General features: G+C 41.5%; 1 protein-coding gene across 6 annotated transcripts in view; it reads right to left on the reverse strand.

Annotated features, from left to right (window-relative positions):
- Positions 1 to 12937, reverse strand: part of JHY (junctional cadherin complex regulator) — a 71037-nt gene extending 58100 nt beyond the window's left edge. For 2 of the 6 annotated variants that reach the window (XR_011495645.1, XM_044752573.2), the window contains exons 1-2: positions 12705 to 12935; positions 9757 to 10182 (exon numbers count right to left, since the gene is read on the reverse strand). Coding sequence is in view for 4 of the 6 variants with exons in the window: in XM_044752573.2 (XP_044608508.2) it covers positions 9757 to 10097 (341 nt within the window). In the remaining 2 variants the exon portion in view is untranslated. Of the gene's footprint in view, positions 1 to 9756; positions 10183 to 12704 lie in introns of all 6 variants that reach the window. The other 4 variants (XM_044752574.2, XM_014843659.3, XR_006516392.2 and 1 more) reach the window with 3 other exon arrangements.
- Positions 12938 to 14327: the final 1390 nt, after the last annotated feature.

Genomic DNA, 14327 nt, shown 5'->3' on the forward strand with positions numbered 1-14327 from the left:
GCTCAGGGTTAAGCAGAGGTGAGATCTTGAGGGGCTTTGTAAATTCTCTGAAGGAGTTTGGCTTAACTACATTAACTTGAGAGTTCAGATTTAATTTAGCAAAAATAATTTAATTAGAGGACAAAGATTTTATTTGGTAAGACATAAATAGTTTTGGATAGCCAAAGTGATGACTTTTGGGAAGAGATTATCTACAGAGGCTCTAAGGTGTTTTTGAAAAGTTGTAGAACAAGTAGTCCTCTTTTTTACACTGTTCAAAGCAGGGTTTGGCAGCCCTTAAAGGTGACACATCACCCTGGGATCACTGCTCTGCTCCTCAGTCAGGGGTAGGATGTGGAGTGCTGCCTTGGGAGGGCAGCGCATGTTACTGCATGCTGATCTAAGGAATGCTTACAGTGACTCTCCAGTTTTTTCCTTACAAAAACTCTGTAAGGGAGGTTCTATTATCATTCCCATTTAACAGATGAAGAAACTGAGGCTTAGTGCGCTTATGTAAATTTCCCAAGGTCACAGAGCTACCCAGTGGTGGAGCCAAGATATAGACCCTGGCAGTCTGCCCCAGGACCTGGCTCCTATCCACTAAGTTGCCCTGTATCATGCAGCTATTCCCATAGGTGGTAGTGAAGCAAGTGTTGTTTCAGGGCCCGCCTTATGTGAGTTAGTCAATCAGTGAGTCAGTCAGTTGGCCAGTCAACAAACATATACTGAGCAGCTCCCCAGGTACTGGCACTGAAGATAGAGTGGTGAGCAAAACAGCAGCAGGCTGACGGACCTTACCTGCTATTGAGGAAGACGGGCTTTATGCGCCAACAGTAATAATCAAGTCATGAATTAGATGTGTAAAGAAATACACAACGTTATGAGGATTTAAAATAGGACGTAACCTTGTTTATCACTGAAAATGTTAACCTCTTATTTCTCAATTCAATTGCTAGACGATATCTCAAAGTCCATTACTACTCTGTTGTACTGTGATCCAATGATGAGCTCACAAAAGAATCAATAACTGAGGAATGTCAATTGTTTTTTAAAAATACGTAGTCTTCAATGATTAAAGGAAATGGATTCCCTGACTTCCATCTCTGCAGTTATCCTAAGAAAACTGGCACTCAGGCTGGCCATCATTTATTTAACCCGCACCAGCTGACAAAGGCATAATGTCTACAGTCATCGCCGCTATACACCTTCCTCAATCATATGGCATCTCTGTGGGGCTTTGCTTCTCTGAATCATGATGTGGAGAATGTTAGTGCTGAGAAATAGTACAGCAGAGTGTCTAAGGACAGGGGTCCTAGAATCTGACTGCCTGTACTCAGTTCCTGGTGCCACCAGTTACCGTTTGAGCGTGGGCAAGTTATTTAACTTTTCTGTGCCTCAGCTTTCCCATCAATGAAATGAGCATCACAATAGTACCAACCTCAGACTATTGTTGAGAGGATTAAGTGAACTAACATATATATATAAATACTTAGAACTATGTCCTTGACACAGAGTAAGGATCCAGTAAGAGCCAGCTGTGAAAGCACGTCAGTGGGCTCCATCACTGGTCTTTGCTTGCTGTGTGTTGCATTCAGTCACCATGACATAACCCTGTTGTGCATTGTGCTTCCTGCTGATGGATCTCAAGAGAGTCTTCTCTCTCCAGGGCGTAAGTTATTTCCAGGGCACAAAGTTGTCTTGTGATACACTAAGTGGCACCTTAGTGGCCTGAAAGAATTAACACGTCTTTAACAATCCAATATTTTTCCATGACTTAGGCAGCCTGGAGAATCTGTTCAAACAGTAACTTAGGAAGCGGGATTAAGAAATGTCAGTGTTTCCACATGATGAAAGATTCTAAGAACTTCTGAAAGATGATAAGGAAGATAAAACTGAGAGAATTAAAATACTTTAGGCTTTTAGAAAGAGCTGTAGCTTCTAGCCTCAACAAATTTCCATTCTTAAATGCCCATAGAAGCAATATCTCACAACATAAGTGGAAACTAGAAAATATAGAGGGTTTTGGGACAAATCAGACAAAATGAATTGCTTCGGCTGAGAAAAATGTTTTTGAACCAATCATTTGAAGAGAAACTCTAAAAATGTATATATATAAGATTAAAACCTGAAAATGTGGCTCTTAAGAGCTTTAATTACACTGCATCATTTACACCAGTAATGATTACCTAAAAGATCCCTTTTCTCCCCTTTCTAGATGGAAACCATATGTTGAAACAAATGAGAGGTTATGTTTTGCAAAATCATGAGCATGGCAAGCTGTAATACTTCATGGAAACAAGTCTAATGGTTGAAATAGGACATGATACTAAGGAACCGCATTGTACTGAGCTTGTGTGCTAAGCAGCTCAATTGTGTTGTGTGGTCCAGGTCAACACACTGGAACAAATGAGTGTGAAGTGCTCCTTCATCAGTAATCATCTGCACACAAAACACGCACCTCTTTTCCTCCGCATTTGATAGAAGGGTTACACAGACAATGAGTACACAACTCTTTTGTTACCGTTCAGACAACAGATGCCAGGTCTCCTCTTCAGATGCCTAGGTGAGACATGGATGCAGAGAGGAAGGGGAGGGTGGTCTTACAGGCACAGGCCATGGTATTTGCTGCCTTTAATGGACCACATTTGAGTAGTTACTGTGACAGCTTCAAACAAAATAAAATCAAATCTCCTCTTAATGAAGAGCCTCATATTCAGTACAGTATTCAATCAAAAAATTACTAAAATTAGAGCATGTTTCCAGTACAATTAACATCCTTTGCACTCATAATAAAATATTCAATAACTGCCCATTTTCCCTGTTGAGGTGGTGAATAAAAGCATTGCTATTAATCATTTAGCTGTTATTTATTTGCCACTTTATTTTAAGCAGGCAGTTAAATTGAAACTGCATGTTATTATTGATTTAGGTTTAATTTAATCCTTTTAAACAGAACAATTATTCCCAATTTATATGCCATTAAATCTTTTATGCATATGAGCAGCAAATTCAATTTTCGTTTAAGTGTAAAGTTTTTAATGCTTCTTTAAGGAACTATAAAACTGATGTTGTTTCCAAGGGCTTCTGAATTCTATGCCCTTCTTAATCTTTTTATCAACGGCCTTTAAGTAAATAAAATGAAATAAATCCAAAGGATTAAAAGATCACTTTTGCAAGTATGAAATAAAATGGTCCCACAAATATACTGAAGGGCTTTGGGGAGGTTATTTACAACCCATAAAATTTCATGTAAAGCAGGTATTTATTTGCTAAAAAAATGAAACATTTTAATAGAAAAAAGATGGTTTAATGAACTGAAGGCCAAAGACCGTCTATGGAAACACACTAAAGTGCAGGGGCTGGACTGTCACCCAGTGAATTTTATTTACAGCAATTGTATAATTGGGATAATTCCAACCAAAGTCCCTACTTTTTCTTTGACAACAGATTTATGGCTGCAAAATAACCACATATTTGTCCCAAGTTCTTATTAGTACCAGTTTTGATTCAAGGACAATCTGTGAGTCAAATGAAACCAAATTATCTAAAGAGGGCATGTTAGTAATTGCAATGTAAAATTCTAGCACCTCACTTCTATTAAGATGATCTTATGTGAAACAAAGGCTGCATCTTCACAGGGGACATGCTATATGACACAGTATTTAGAAACATAATTCCTCTCATTCAGTGACAGTTTACAATGCTCATGCCAGACATTTTCCATGGAAGGCGTAGATGTTCTTTTCATTCTCCAGAAACATGGCTAAGAGGCAAAGGACCAGATTTATAAAATTTCCAGGTGCTTATACTTTCTTTAGATAGAATTTCTTGTGTTTTAAATGCCAGACATTGGCATTGGAATTGCAAGGTAGCTGTGACGTCATGGGAAAAGCAATGGTCTTGACATCTGGGTCCGAGTCCAGATTTTGCTGCTGACCAGCTGTGTGAACTTGGGCGACGCTCTTCACCACTCTGGGCCTCAGGTTCTTCCTCTGTACAACAAAGGGAATACTCTGACCTTTAAGAGCCCTAACAGCTCCAAGAATTCATTATTTTATTGATTGGATTGGGGCTGTCAGATGAAACTCGGCCATGTATGTAAGTATTGGGAAAATCATTTATTTTAAATTCAAAACATTAAAAAATTATAGTAATCAACACTTTCTATATTTTCAAACTTGTCAGGGAGCGGAAATAAATGAAAACAGTAAAGGTCATGAATTAAACTATCCCTTTAGTATCTTGGTTACAATCCTCTTAATCCTCTTGATAAACTCACAGGATTCTAGGGCATATAAATTTAAATGACACTTTGTGAGGTTTCGAACTCACTATTTGTTTACTTACTTTAACACAGTAATGCATCCCAGTTTTGAAATGAGCTAGAAAGGAACTAGTGGTTGTCTCCGAGGGTAATAAACCCAGGAGTCACTGGCTTGAGCATTTCTGGCGGGGACTCTGCCTTTAATAGACACAATTCATGCCCACGCACACTCTGCTTCCTTCTCTGACTGCTCATCTGTTATGATGGCACCATGCCTGCTCTGAGGAGTGTGCCAGGGTTTAACTACAGCAGAGTTTGTGAGCAAATGAGCGAACATGAAACAGAAATGACTAATACCTACGAGAGAAAGTCTCTTCTTTGATATAACTATTCCTATGTGATCAGAAATAAACAAATAAAATGCTAGTAGCTATCCCCCAAATACTGTGTAGAATAAGGTCTGTCATGTAATGCATTTGAAGAGGTTGGCCAACCAATACCTTTAAATTGAAAATCTATCTAATGAAGACAATAGAAATTAACATGGATGAACATTGCTAGAAACCAACAGGAAGGAAAGTCGATTCCCGGAAGCTCTCAGAATGCTCTTACTTATACTGGAATATTAGACCTAGCCTTGAGTGTTGTCTTTGCTCTCCCAGACAGTGCAAAAAAAATTTCTACAACACCTGTGAGAGAAAGTAGGCTATCCTCAGCTTAAATATTTCCAATGTGTTCTACAAAACAGTCTGGGAAATATGAGGGGAAATGAAAGGGCTAAGTTTTGGTCTTTACTAAGTCTCTCTTTACTCACTATCTGTTATGGTTATCCAGTACTGCGATTTAAGTCCTAGAAATCATCATTCAATATTTTACCAGATTCTTGCATTATTAATCAGAAACAACGTCCTTGAAAGCATTTGAGAGAAAAAAATTATATACCACCACAACACAACGCAAATTCAGATTATTACTACTGAGTCCCTTTCTTACTTTCAGACAATTGTGAATATTCAATTTCATTAATAATTCCTCATTGTGCCTATCTCCCACCCAGTCATTTCTGGCATAAGGTGGCTTATTAGAATACGGGATCTTTTGTGAAGGCTATGGTTCCCATGTGATGAGAGAGGAGGGCATCTGCAGACCTCGATGATGGAAAACATTCTGTTTCCCAGGAGAGGTGCTCAAGATGACCCTGCTGCCAAAGTAAACGATGATTATGTTTATTTATTTCAAGGGCACAGTGTCCTTTAAAAATTTTTATTACTTTACTAAAGTTGATGATTTTGCATGTATATTTACTCTGGCTTTGGGTTAGTACATATTAAAATGGTTATATCTTTAATTTTTGCTAGATAGTACAGTTGAATCAGATCAGTCCTTGATCACCTATGGAGATACCCATAATTAAAGGCTCAGACTTTGGAATTAAGACAGCGTTCATTCAGTTCAATTTCTGGCTCTGCCACTTAGTAACTACATACACCCACACAACTCTCAGTGCCACCGTTCCTTACCTGCCAAATGGGGATAATAATGCCTACCTAAGAGGCTCTTAGATAGTATATGAAATAGTATGAATGAGATAGTATATATCAAGCAAATCGTGCTAGAAATGACAGCTAATTATATTTAAGTATCTTCGTAAACAAGACCTTATTAAACACGTATATTTGGTACTGTACTGCTGCTCTGATTTTTTTTTAAACATATAAGCTTTCAGAGGGCCCCAGGACTGAAGAGGTTATTTCTAACACTCTAGGAATTACATTGATCTCTTTCTTTGTGAGCACCGAGTGTCACAAGGCTAGTTGTGGAGTGGGGTTTAAGGATTATCACGTGAAGATCCTTTCTCCACTCTTGACTCATTCGCTGCAGTCAATGCTGCTCCAATTTCCATTAAGTAAAAGGTTTTCTCTAATCCATATACATTGAACTATGGCTTGACTTTGGTGAGATACAAGGGAGTAATTGCTTTGAGGAGGTTGTAGTAACATCAAAACACAAGAGTAGGCCTCAAGTGACTTGTCAGGCTTTTAAAATTGTTGCTTATAAAAGCAAGAAGAAAGAGATTTTCCTTGGTTTTCAGGCAAGGCTTTGACTAATTTTTTTGAACTACAATTCCCAGAATGCCATCCACCTTACAGACATGAAAGCCTCCTTCAATTTCATATTGAGAGTCTGAGATCAATTTGTCTATTTCACAGCTCATGAACTACTTAGATCCAAGCAACATTACACCGAGGAGAGGTTTCCAAGACAGAAGTGAGGCAGAGAAAGGGACCGATAACTAAACACTCACCTGAATAATATTTTTGAGTCATCTTTTGGCTAAATGATCCAGTTCTGCTTTCCTTTGTATGTTCAATGTATGAAGCACTACAGAGCCAAACAATTACTAGGACTAAAACTCATTCCAAACCGAGGATTATAGTCTACCATTAAAGATTTCCAAAGCAAATCAGCCTAAGGAAAACAGCATTATTTAAAGATCTCTGAATCAGGAGATAACGGACCTAACCATAATTTTGATTTTTCTAAGTATTATTCTTTATTTTGAAATATATTGAGTGGTATTTACCGTGTCCTTGGGTAAAGAGCAGGGTTAAAGTTAGGTCCCTGACCAACTCAAAGAGGAAAAACTCAACACTGGGGAAATGAGGTCACTTAATGGATCCTTGCTTTGGCTTCTTCCTCTTAAATATACAGACAAGAATACCTATCCATCACAAAAGATCTTTCCTTTCTGATGCCCCCATTTCTGTAAATAAAACCACTACCACTTATTACCTAGGAGACTATGACTCTCTTAGAGTAGAGCTATGATAAAAACATGGTTTAGGGGCTGGCCTGGTGGTGTAGTGGTTGAGTTTGTGTGTTCTGCCTTGGCGGCCGGGGGTTCTCAGGTTTGGATCCTGGGCACACACCTGGCACTGCTCATCAAGCCATGCTGTGGCGGCATCCCACATAAAATAGAGGAAGATTGGCACAGGTGTTAGCTCAGTGACAATCTTCCTCAAGCAGAAAGAGGGAGATTGGCAACAAAGGTTAGCTCAAGGCCAATCTTCCTTACACACACATACACACAAAACATGGTTTAGAGCATAGAGTCAGACTGCCTGGGCATTCTGCTCCACCACTCGCTAGACGTAATAAATGGGTCTAACATAACCTCTTTAAGCCTCATTTGCAACCTTTAAAGTGGGATCATTATAGTGTCCACCTGCCAGGGCTGCCATAGGACTAAATGAGATAATACATGTCAAGTGTTTAGCACAGTGGTGGGCTCATGATAACATTCTATAAATGCTACCTATTGTCATTACAACCTTACAGTAATCTTTGGCTTCTCTTAATCCTTCAGTCACCATACCTAATCTGTCAACAAGCCCTGTCAATTCGTTATTTTTTCTCTATATCAATCAATCAATCTCTCTCTCTCTATCCATCTATATCCACTAATTATAAATTACCTATGGAGGAAATGAATAAAAGATTGCTAGGAAGGATATTCACCCACATAAGAGTACCAAATTGGTTCTCTCGGAGGAGGAAGATGGGAGTAGGATTTAAGAAGGGGAACAAGGAAACTTTATAGATTTTATGTCTTTAAATATTATATCTGAAACAAATATGGCAGTAAAAGTTATATGGTATTTTTCTCTATACTTTTCTGTAGGTTAGACTTTTTCATAATTAGAAAAACTAACATCAATAACAAACAACAAACATCCTCCCAGAGCACTATGATCAGTTGCCTCCCCATCTCTGTTAGCCTTACTGTCCTTCTCTGGAACACGGGAAGCAGCACTTTCCTGCAGGGTGACAATGAAGAATTAAGTGAAATTACAGCTAGGCCTTGAAAACGAGATTTTGTCATTGTCATTGTTGTCGTCCTTATAATTATTACCATCTGGTAGTCTCTTTGTCCATTGTGTGTTTACCTGCTAATTCAAAATGCACCAGCTTGCAGAATAATCTTCCTTAAACACTGCTTCATCTCACTGCCCTACCCAGGATCCCGATTCTCTGCTCCTGGCGATCCAACCCAGCCCAGGCAGGGCTGGCAGGCTGGCTGGAGCCGTCCCCAGCCCTCTTCCTGTCTCCAGCACTACAGCTGCACCTCGGTGACAACACTCTTACTGTACTTTGAGATCCCCTAAGAAACAAAAGAGTTTGATTCAACTCCATATTCCCAGGGAAGGAGAGAAGGAGGGGAAGAAGAACAGACTGGGCTTTAATTCTGGCTCCCACACGAGCCGTCACTGTGACTCTATTCCTGGGTCGAGTCCTTTGAGTTCTGTGTCCAACGTCCTACCTGTGGCGTGGGCTGGTTGCACTCCACGACGGCCCCTATAATCAGGTCCTACCCAGTCCGCTTTCCCTACACTCAGAACAAAGCCTCTGCCATCAAGCAGGGCTGCTTATGTGCCACACATGTCACACTAATTCTGTTCTTTTTTCTAAGTCTACAAAACCCTGCCTGCCCAAGTGACGGGCCTTCCAATAAACTTTCCTCAATATATTTTACCTCTAATTAAAAAAGAAAATCTAACACATATATAAGTTACAAAGAGCCAGTCACTCTTCTAAGCACTTTATATACATATATTTATAAAATATATATATGTTTATTTTAGCTTCATGGTAACTCTGTGAGGTAACTATTATTATTTTCCCATTTTTACTGACGGAAGACTGAGGCACAGAGAGATTAAGTGGACTTAGCCAAGGTCACACAGCTAGTAAGTGGCAGCATTTGAACCCAGATGGTCTGCTTCAGGCTCTATGAACTTCACCACACTAAAACCCCTTTCCAATCAACAGTTTTTAACTTTTTCTATATCATATCATTCATATTGTCATTAAAAGTAATATTGCACTAATTTATATTATATTTTTTGGTAGCTTATGGCATAACGTTAATATCTCATAAATACTGGTTATTAGGAGTTCAATCTTTATGTGATTACATAAGCCCCGGGGGTAGACCTCTACTAGCTCAGGGAGGGTTCTACCCCCAGAGCACACTTTACTGACGCTCATAGCAATCCTGTGAGACAGGCAGGCCGCATCATTTGACAGGAGAGAAAAAGCGAGCCGCAGAAGACTGACGTGACTTCTTCCAACTTCTACACTAAACAGCAGAGCCTGGACCAAATCCAGACCACCTGACTCCAAGTCAGGGTGCTTTCCTCTACCAGGCGTCCTGGGATTTCTCTGAGGTGAGGTCATAGCAATATGGACAGGAAACAAGGAGCATAAGAAATGCCGACACCCCTATGAATACCTAGTCTTTTGCATATATAGATATATAATATATATATACACACATATAATGTGACCAAAAGCCTGGCTCCAAGCTGCGCTTAGCTGCTTGAAGACCTGTCTCAGACACATTACAGGGTGCTCATTATGACAGCCTGTCCTTACTCTCACTTGGGACAGTACCAGTAATTACTTAGTACATTTCAGAACCCACTGTTGTCTCACACGAGCCAATTCCTTACCTGTTCTTTGCGCCACTGTCCCGGGTCTGGAGGTTGTCCTTGCTGGCCGTCTGAGCTGCTTTTCTGCTCGCTTCCTCTTCTGTCTCACTCAGGCTCTCCTGAAGAGGGCTTTCCTCCTCTAAGCTGTCAGCCTCCATATCGTTGCCCTGGATCCTGTCTTCAAGTTCAGACTGGGACTTAATCTCTTGAGTGAGGCTTTCTGAATCAGATTCCAAGGAGTCTTTTGAAATCAGATCTAAGTCTTCTTTCTTAAAAGGTGGCTCTAAGGACTGGGCCTTTAAGTTGGTATGGTGGGTGGGAGATTGAGTAGAGCACTTGGGGATTAATCTACTATGACTCATCTTGAAAAAATACAAAAGTTAGGGTATTCTTGTTGATACAAGCAGTTGGCTGAATATTTGACGCTGTGGTTCACAAAAACATTACCTAAAAAAATTATATTTATGTTACTCTGGGACTACTGAAATCTCTTTAATTCCAATGTTCATCAAAAACTTTAAAGAGCAAGAGAACCTTGTTAAATTATCTCCAGGCTTTTGTGTGCACCCTTTTGTGTGTATGTGGAAGGTCTAGTGGAAAAACTATTGTGTTTTTTTCTGTACAGAAACACACCTGAGGCAGAGCTCATAAACAGCCTGAGTAACTGAATGCAGCTTCATTGAGGAAATCAAATGGCTGGATTCCTTTTTCTAGCTTCTAAGGGCCTGTTACAGACAAGCCTGGACAAAGCCAAAAGGTTAATTATGGACAGTACTTGGATGGCCTGATTTCAAATACCCAGGGCACGGGTGTAAATATGCCATATTCAGTAATAGTCATGGATAGAATAAAAAAGGTTCAGGGTCTACCTTTTGGAAAGTAAAGGAGGGAGAGAGGGGAAGAATGTGGTTTCTGCAGTTGGAACTGTAAAGACGGACACTGTTTTGTTCCTGGACCTATTTTGGCTGGCTTCATCATTTGGAAGTCTTTCTGATACCCAGGTTATGATTAGGTAGGAACATGTAATTTAGGTAGACATTACCTGGAGACCAACTGCAGCTCAGTATTAAAAAACCCCATAATAATGATTAAAACGACTAAACAAAAGATTTGGCGGCTCTGTGAATTCTGCCACTGAGCAATTCACAGCAGAGGCTGGATGGCCACCTTCCTGAAAGGGATGCAGTCCTGGGGAACGCGGGGTGGGTGAGAGATTGGCCTGAATAAGAGCTAGGGTCCTTTCTAACTCACTTAAGAATGTGGTTTCAAGTGAGCCCTCCCTGTCTCAAAGGGCTGTTGTGAAGACCCAGCAGATGGTTTATGGAAAGGGTGCTTTGAGTTCATACAGGATTGAGAGGAAATGATGTTTGCGGATTGTGCTTCCTTTCATCTCTACCTCGCATTTCTATCTGTTCTGTCTTCTCTCTCATGGCCTTTAAGGCCTTTTTTTCTGTAGGTCAGATAATAGAAACTTTTACCATCAGAGATTACTGGAAAATTTGTTTTAATGGCTTGCTCTTGTTCTTTTGGCAAATCTTAACTTTAATTAAATAACATGACCTTCCTCCTACTCCTAGCATCACTCATAATGTTGATCTTGTTGCTAACGTTTCCAGGGAACATCTTCAACTCCTGGGAGGAAAGCACGTTAGCAAACAGAACAGACAAAAGTAACGTTCATATTTAAATATAGATGAAGTGGTTTTCTTTCTAATTCAAAGTTCCCCCTGTTGGTAGACTAAATATTATTGTCCAACTGTACAGACTGGTTTGCTGTATTGTCTCTTATTTTAAAAACATATATTTCATTCTATAATTTTATTTTAATATTGATAAGCAGATTAACAGTTGCTTTTTAGGATATTTCTAGAAAGCAGAAAATCCATCAAGTACTAATACATTTTAACTGAAATCGTTTGTATAAACACTAGTTTTACCCTAAGAGTTCAAGTCACTGAATTTGGGATCTTAAAGAAAAAGCTTAAAGTAATCATAATATTTCAGTTTGGAATGGCTCCTTCATGAAATAATTCAGTCCCTTCAATTTCTCTTCTTTTCCTAAATGAGACAGACTAGAGATTCTTGGAGGTAAAAAATTAAAAAAAAAAAAACTATGTCCACAGAAGAATATAATTTTGTTAACAGATTAATGAAGTTTGAAAGAGTATGAAGAGAGCAAAGCCAAATACCACAAAAGCTTGGTCTTCTGTGGAGGCCTGATCCTACAAAAGCTGGGATTAAAGAAGGAAAAGCTGATAGCTCGAATAAATTAGAAAGTGGGCATCTGAAACGTAAGGAATGTGGCTTCCTACTGGCACAACAGCTTTTCACTGACATTCCTGACCAAGAGAGGCTGACATATCGAAGTAAACAGGGCAGCCAGGGATCGATCCTAGGTGCTGAGAAACGGCCGGTTCCCTAGGGGTCCCTTCAAGACCTCGGGTCTAGTCTTCTAGTGCTGGGAGAAACGAATTTCCTGCTACAGACGAAAAGGAACCCTGATCGCGTTCGCCCAGATGAATGGTAGAGAAAAAGTCGCCTGTTTTGGAACAGGCCGGAAGCTGCCCATAAGGGGCGTTCGGTTAGTTTCCTCTTTGCCTTTTCTCTGATGGGCAAGACTGGGCAGCAAGGGGCGTTTTAAGGCCCAGGAAGTGAAGGGTCCGGCGGCTCTGGTGCCCTGGCCTGCCCTCAGTCAACCGAGGACAAGGCTGCTCTGGGAGTCTGGGAGCCAAAGTCTTTCTAGATCCCGGCCACCCGGCCCTGGGCCCTCGTCCCTGCCTCTGCCGGTCCGCCCTCCGCGCCCCGGTCCCAAATGCTGCCTGGCGTGGGCTCCTTGGAGTTCTCCCCGTCCTGATGCAGGCCCCTCCGGAGGTTTCCCGCTGTCCCCACCCCCCTGGCCCAGCCCTCCGCCTTTCCGTCCTCTGGCACCCGCACCGCCCACCCCCGTTCCGCAGGCAACCGCCCGTCACCTGCCCGGCGCTCCTCGGCGGCCGCGACCCGGCGGCCCCGCATCCTCCCGCGCCGCCGCCCCGGCTCCAGCAGGGCCGCCTCCCGGGCCGCCGGCGTCGCCCAGCGCTGCCCTGGAGACCGAGGCCAACAGAGCCCGCCCCGCGCCGCTCGGCCGGGCTGCCGCACGGGGAGGGCGGGGAGGTGCAGGTAGCGGCCACCGCGTCCCGGGGACACCCCCTCCGCTGGTGGAGAGGGCGGGAACGGTTGTGATGAACCCCGGAGCTCTCGGTGAGGCTGCTGTCAGGCCACCTTGACTTTACAAAGTTGGAAAGCCAGGCCACCGAGCAGGGGAAGTTATTTGCAACCAACGCTACTAGGGTACGTGAAGAACCCCTACAAGTCAAGAAAGCAAAGAATCCAATTAAAGAATGGGCCAATGACTTGAACAGGAATTTCACAAAAAAATCCAAAGGGCCAATAAATATTTGTTGTTGACTGAAAGGATGCTTAAGTCATTAATAAGCAGAAGAGGACAAATTAAAACCACAGGGGATATCACTCCATGCCCACCAGATACGCATAAATTAAAATATCTGCAGGTGCCCAGGGTTGGGGAGGACGCCGTGGGGAGAACCCTCAGGTGTTGTGGATGGGAGTGGGAAGTGGTGCAGCCACTTTGAAAAATAGTTGGACGTTAGCTGCGGTATGTACACCCTATGAGTCAGCAATTTCACTTTTATGTATTTACCCCTCAAAAGTGTGTGCTTATGTGCACCCAAGTGGAAATAACTGACGTCCATCAACGGTAGAATGGTTAATTACATTGTGGTATTCCATATACTGGCACACTACACAATAGTGAAAATGAATGAAATACAGCTACAAAAACCCCAAAATACATATTGTATGATTTTGTATATAAAAATTAAATGTAGGCAAAATTAAAGTGAATTATGTTTGTGGATGCATACTTAGTGGAGAAAACTATGAAAACAAGCAATGTAGTGATTCTCGAAAAGTTAGATCTTGGCAAGCTCTGGCAGGTGGGGTGGGGGTTTGGTGGAAAGTGGTTTTGAGATTGTATTTCCTGCTTTTTATTAGAGTTAGATTTTTTAACAACTTTTTGACAGCAGGGACCCTGTCTTATGAGTATGTAATCAGACCTCAATGTTACTTGAAGAAATGAAAGCACAGTAGCCAAAAGCATTGGTGTTATTCTGCCCAGCATGTTAGATCCATTAACACAGAGCAACTGCAAAGGTGCAAACGAACGGCAAGCGGAAGGATTTATTCCTCATGGCAGCTTCCAGAATGTGTTATGGAATCTGTGCCGAGTTATTCACACTTGTCCACTTTCTCATCTACTGGTCCATGGAAATTGATGCTGTGGTTCTTCAGGCTCTCCAAGTGCTTTCTGCGTCATCCAGAGAAGATTTTATTCTGCTTTTCTGGGAATGAGTGTTTCCTACGTGAGTCAGGAGTCTATCAACCCAGCAGCTACCTGCAGAGCCTAATCACACACGGAACCTGGGACACCCTGAGCCTGATTTTCCTCCTTCCTCCTCTGCTATGACTATCCTGATTATTCTTATTTGGAGCAACTACAGACTGGAATAATAAACATGGGCGGCAGTCAGGGGCCA

The sequence above is a fragment of the Equus asinus genome, chromosome 20, assembly GCF_041296235.1.
Source record: "Equus asinus isolate D_3611 breed Donkey chromosome 20, EquAss-T2T_v2, whole genome shotgun sequence".
Lineage (NCBI taxonomy): Eukaryota > Metazoa > Chordata > Mammalia > Perissodactyla > Equidae > Equus > Equus asinus.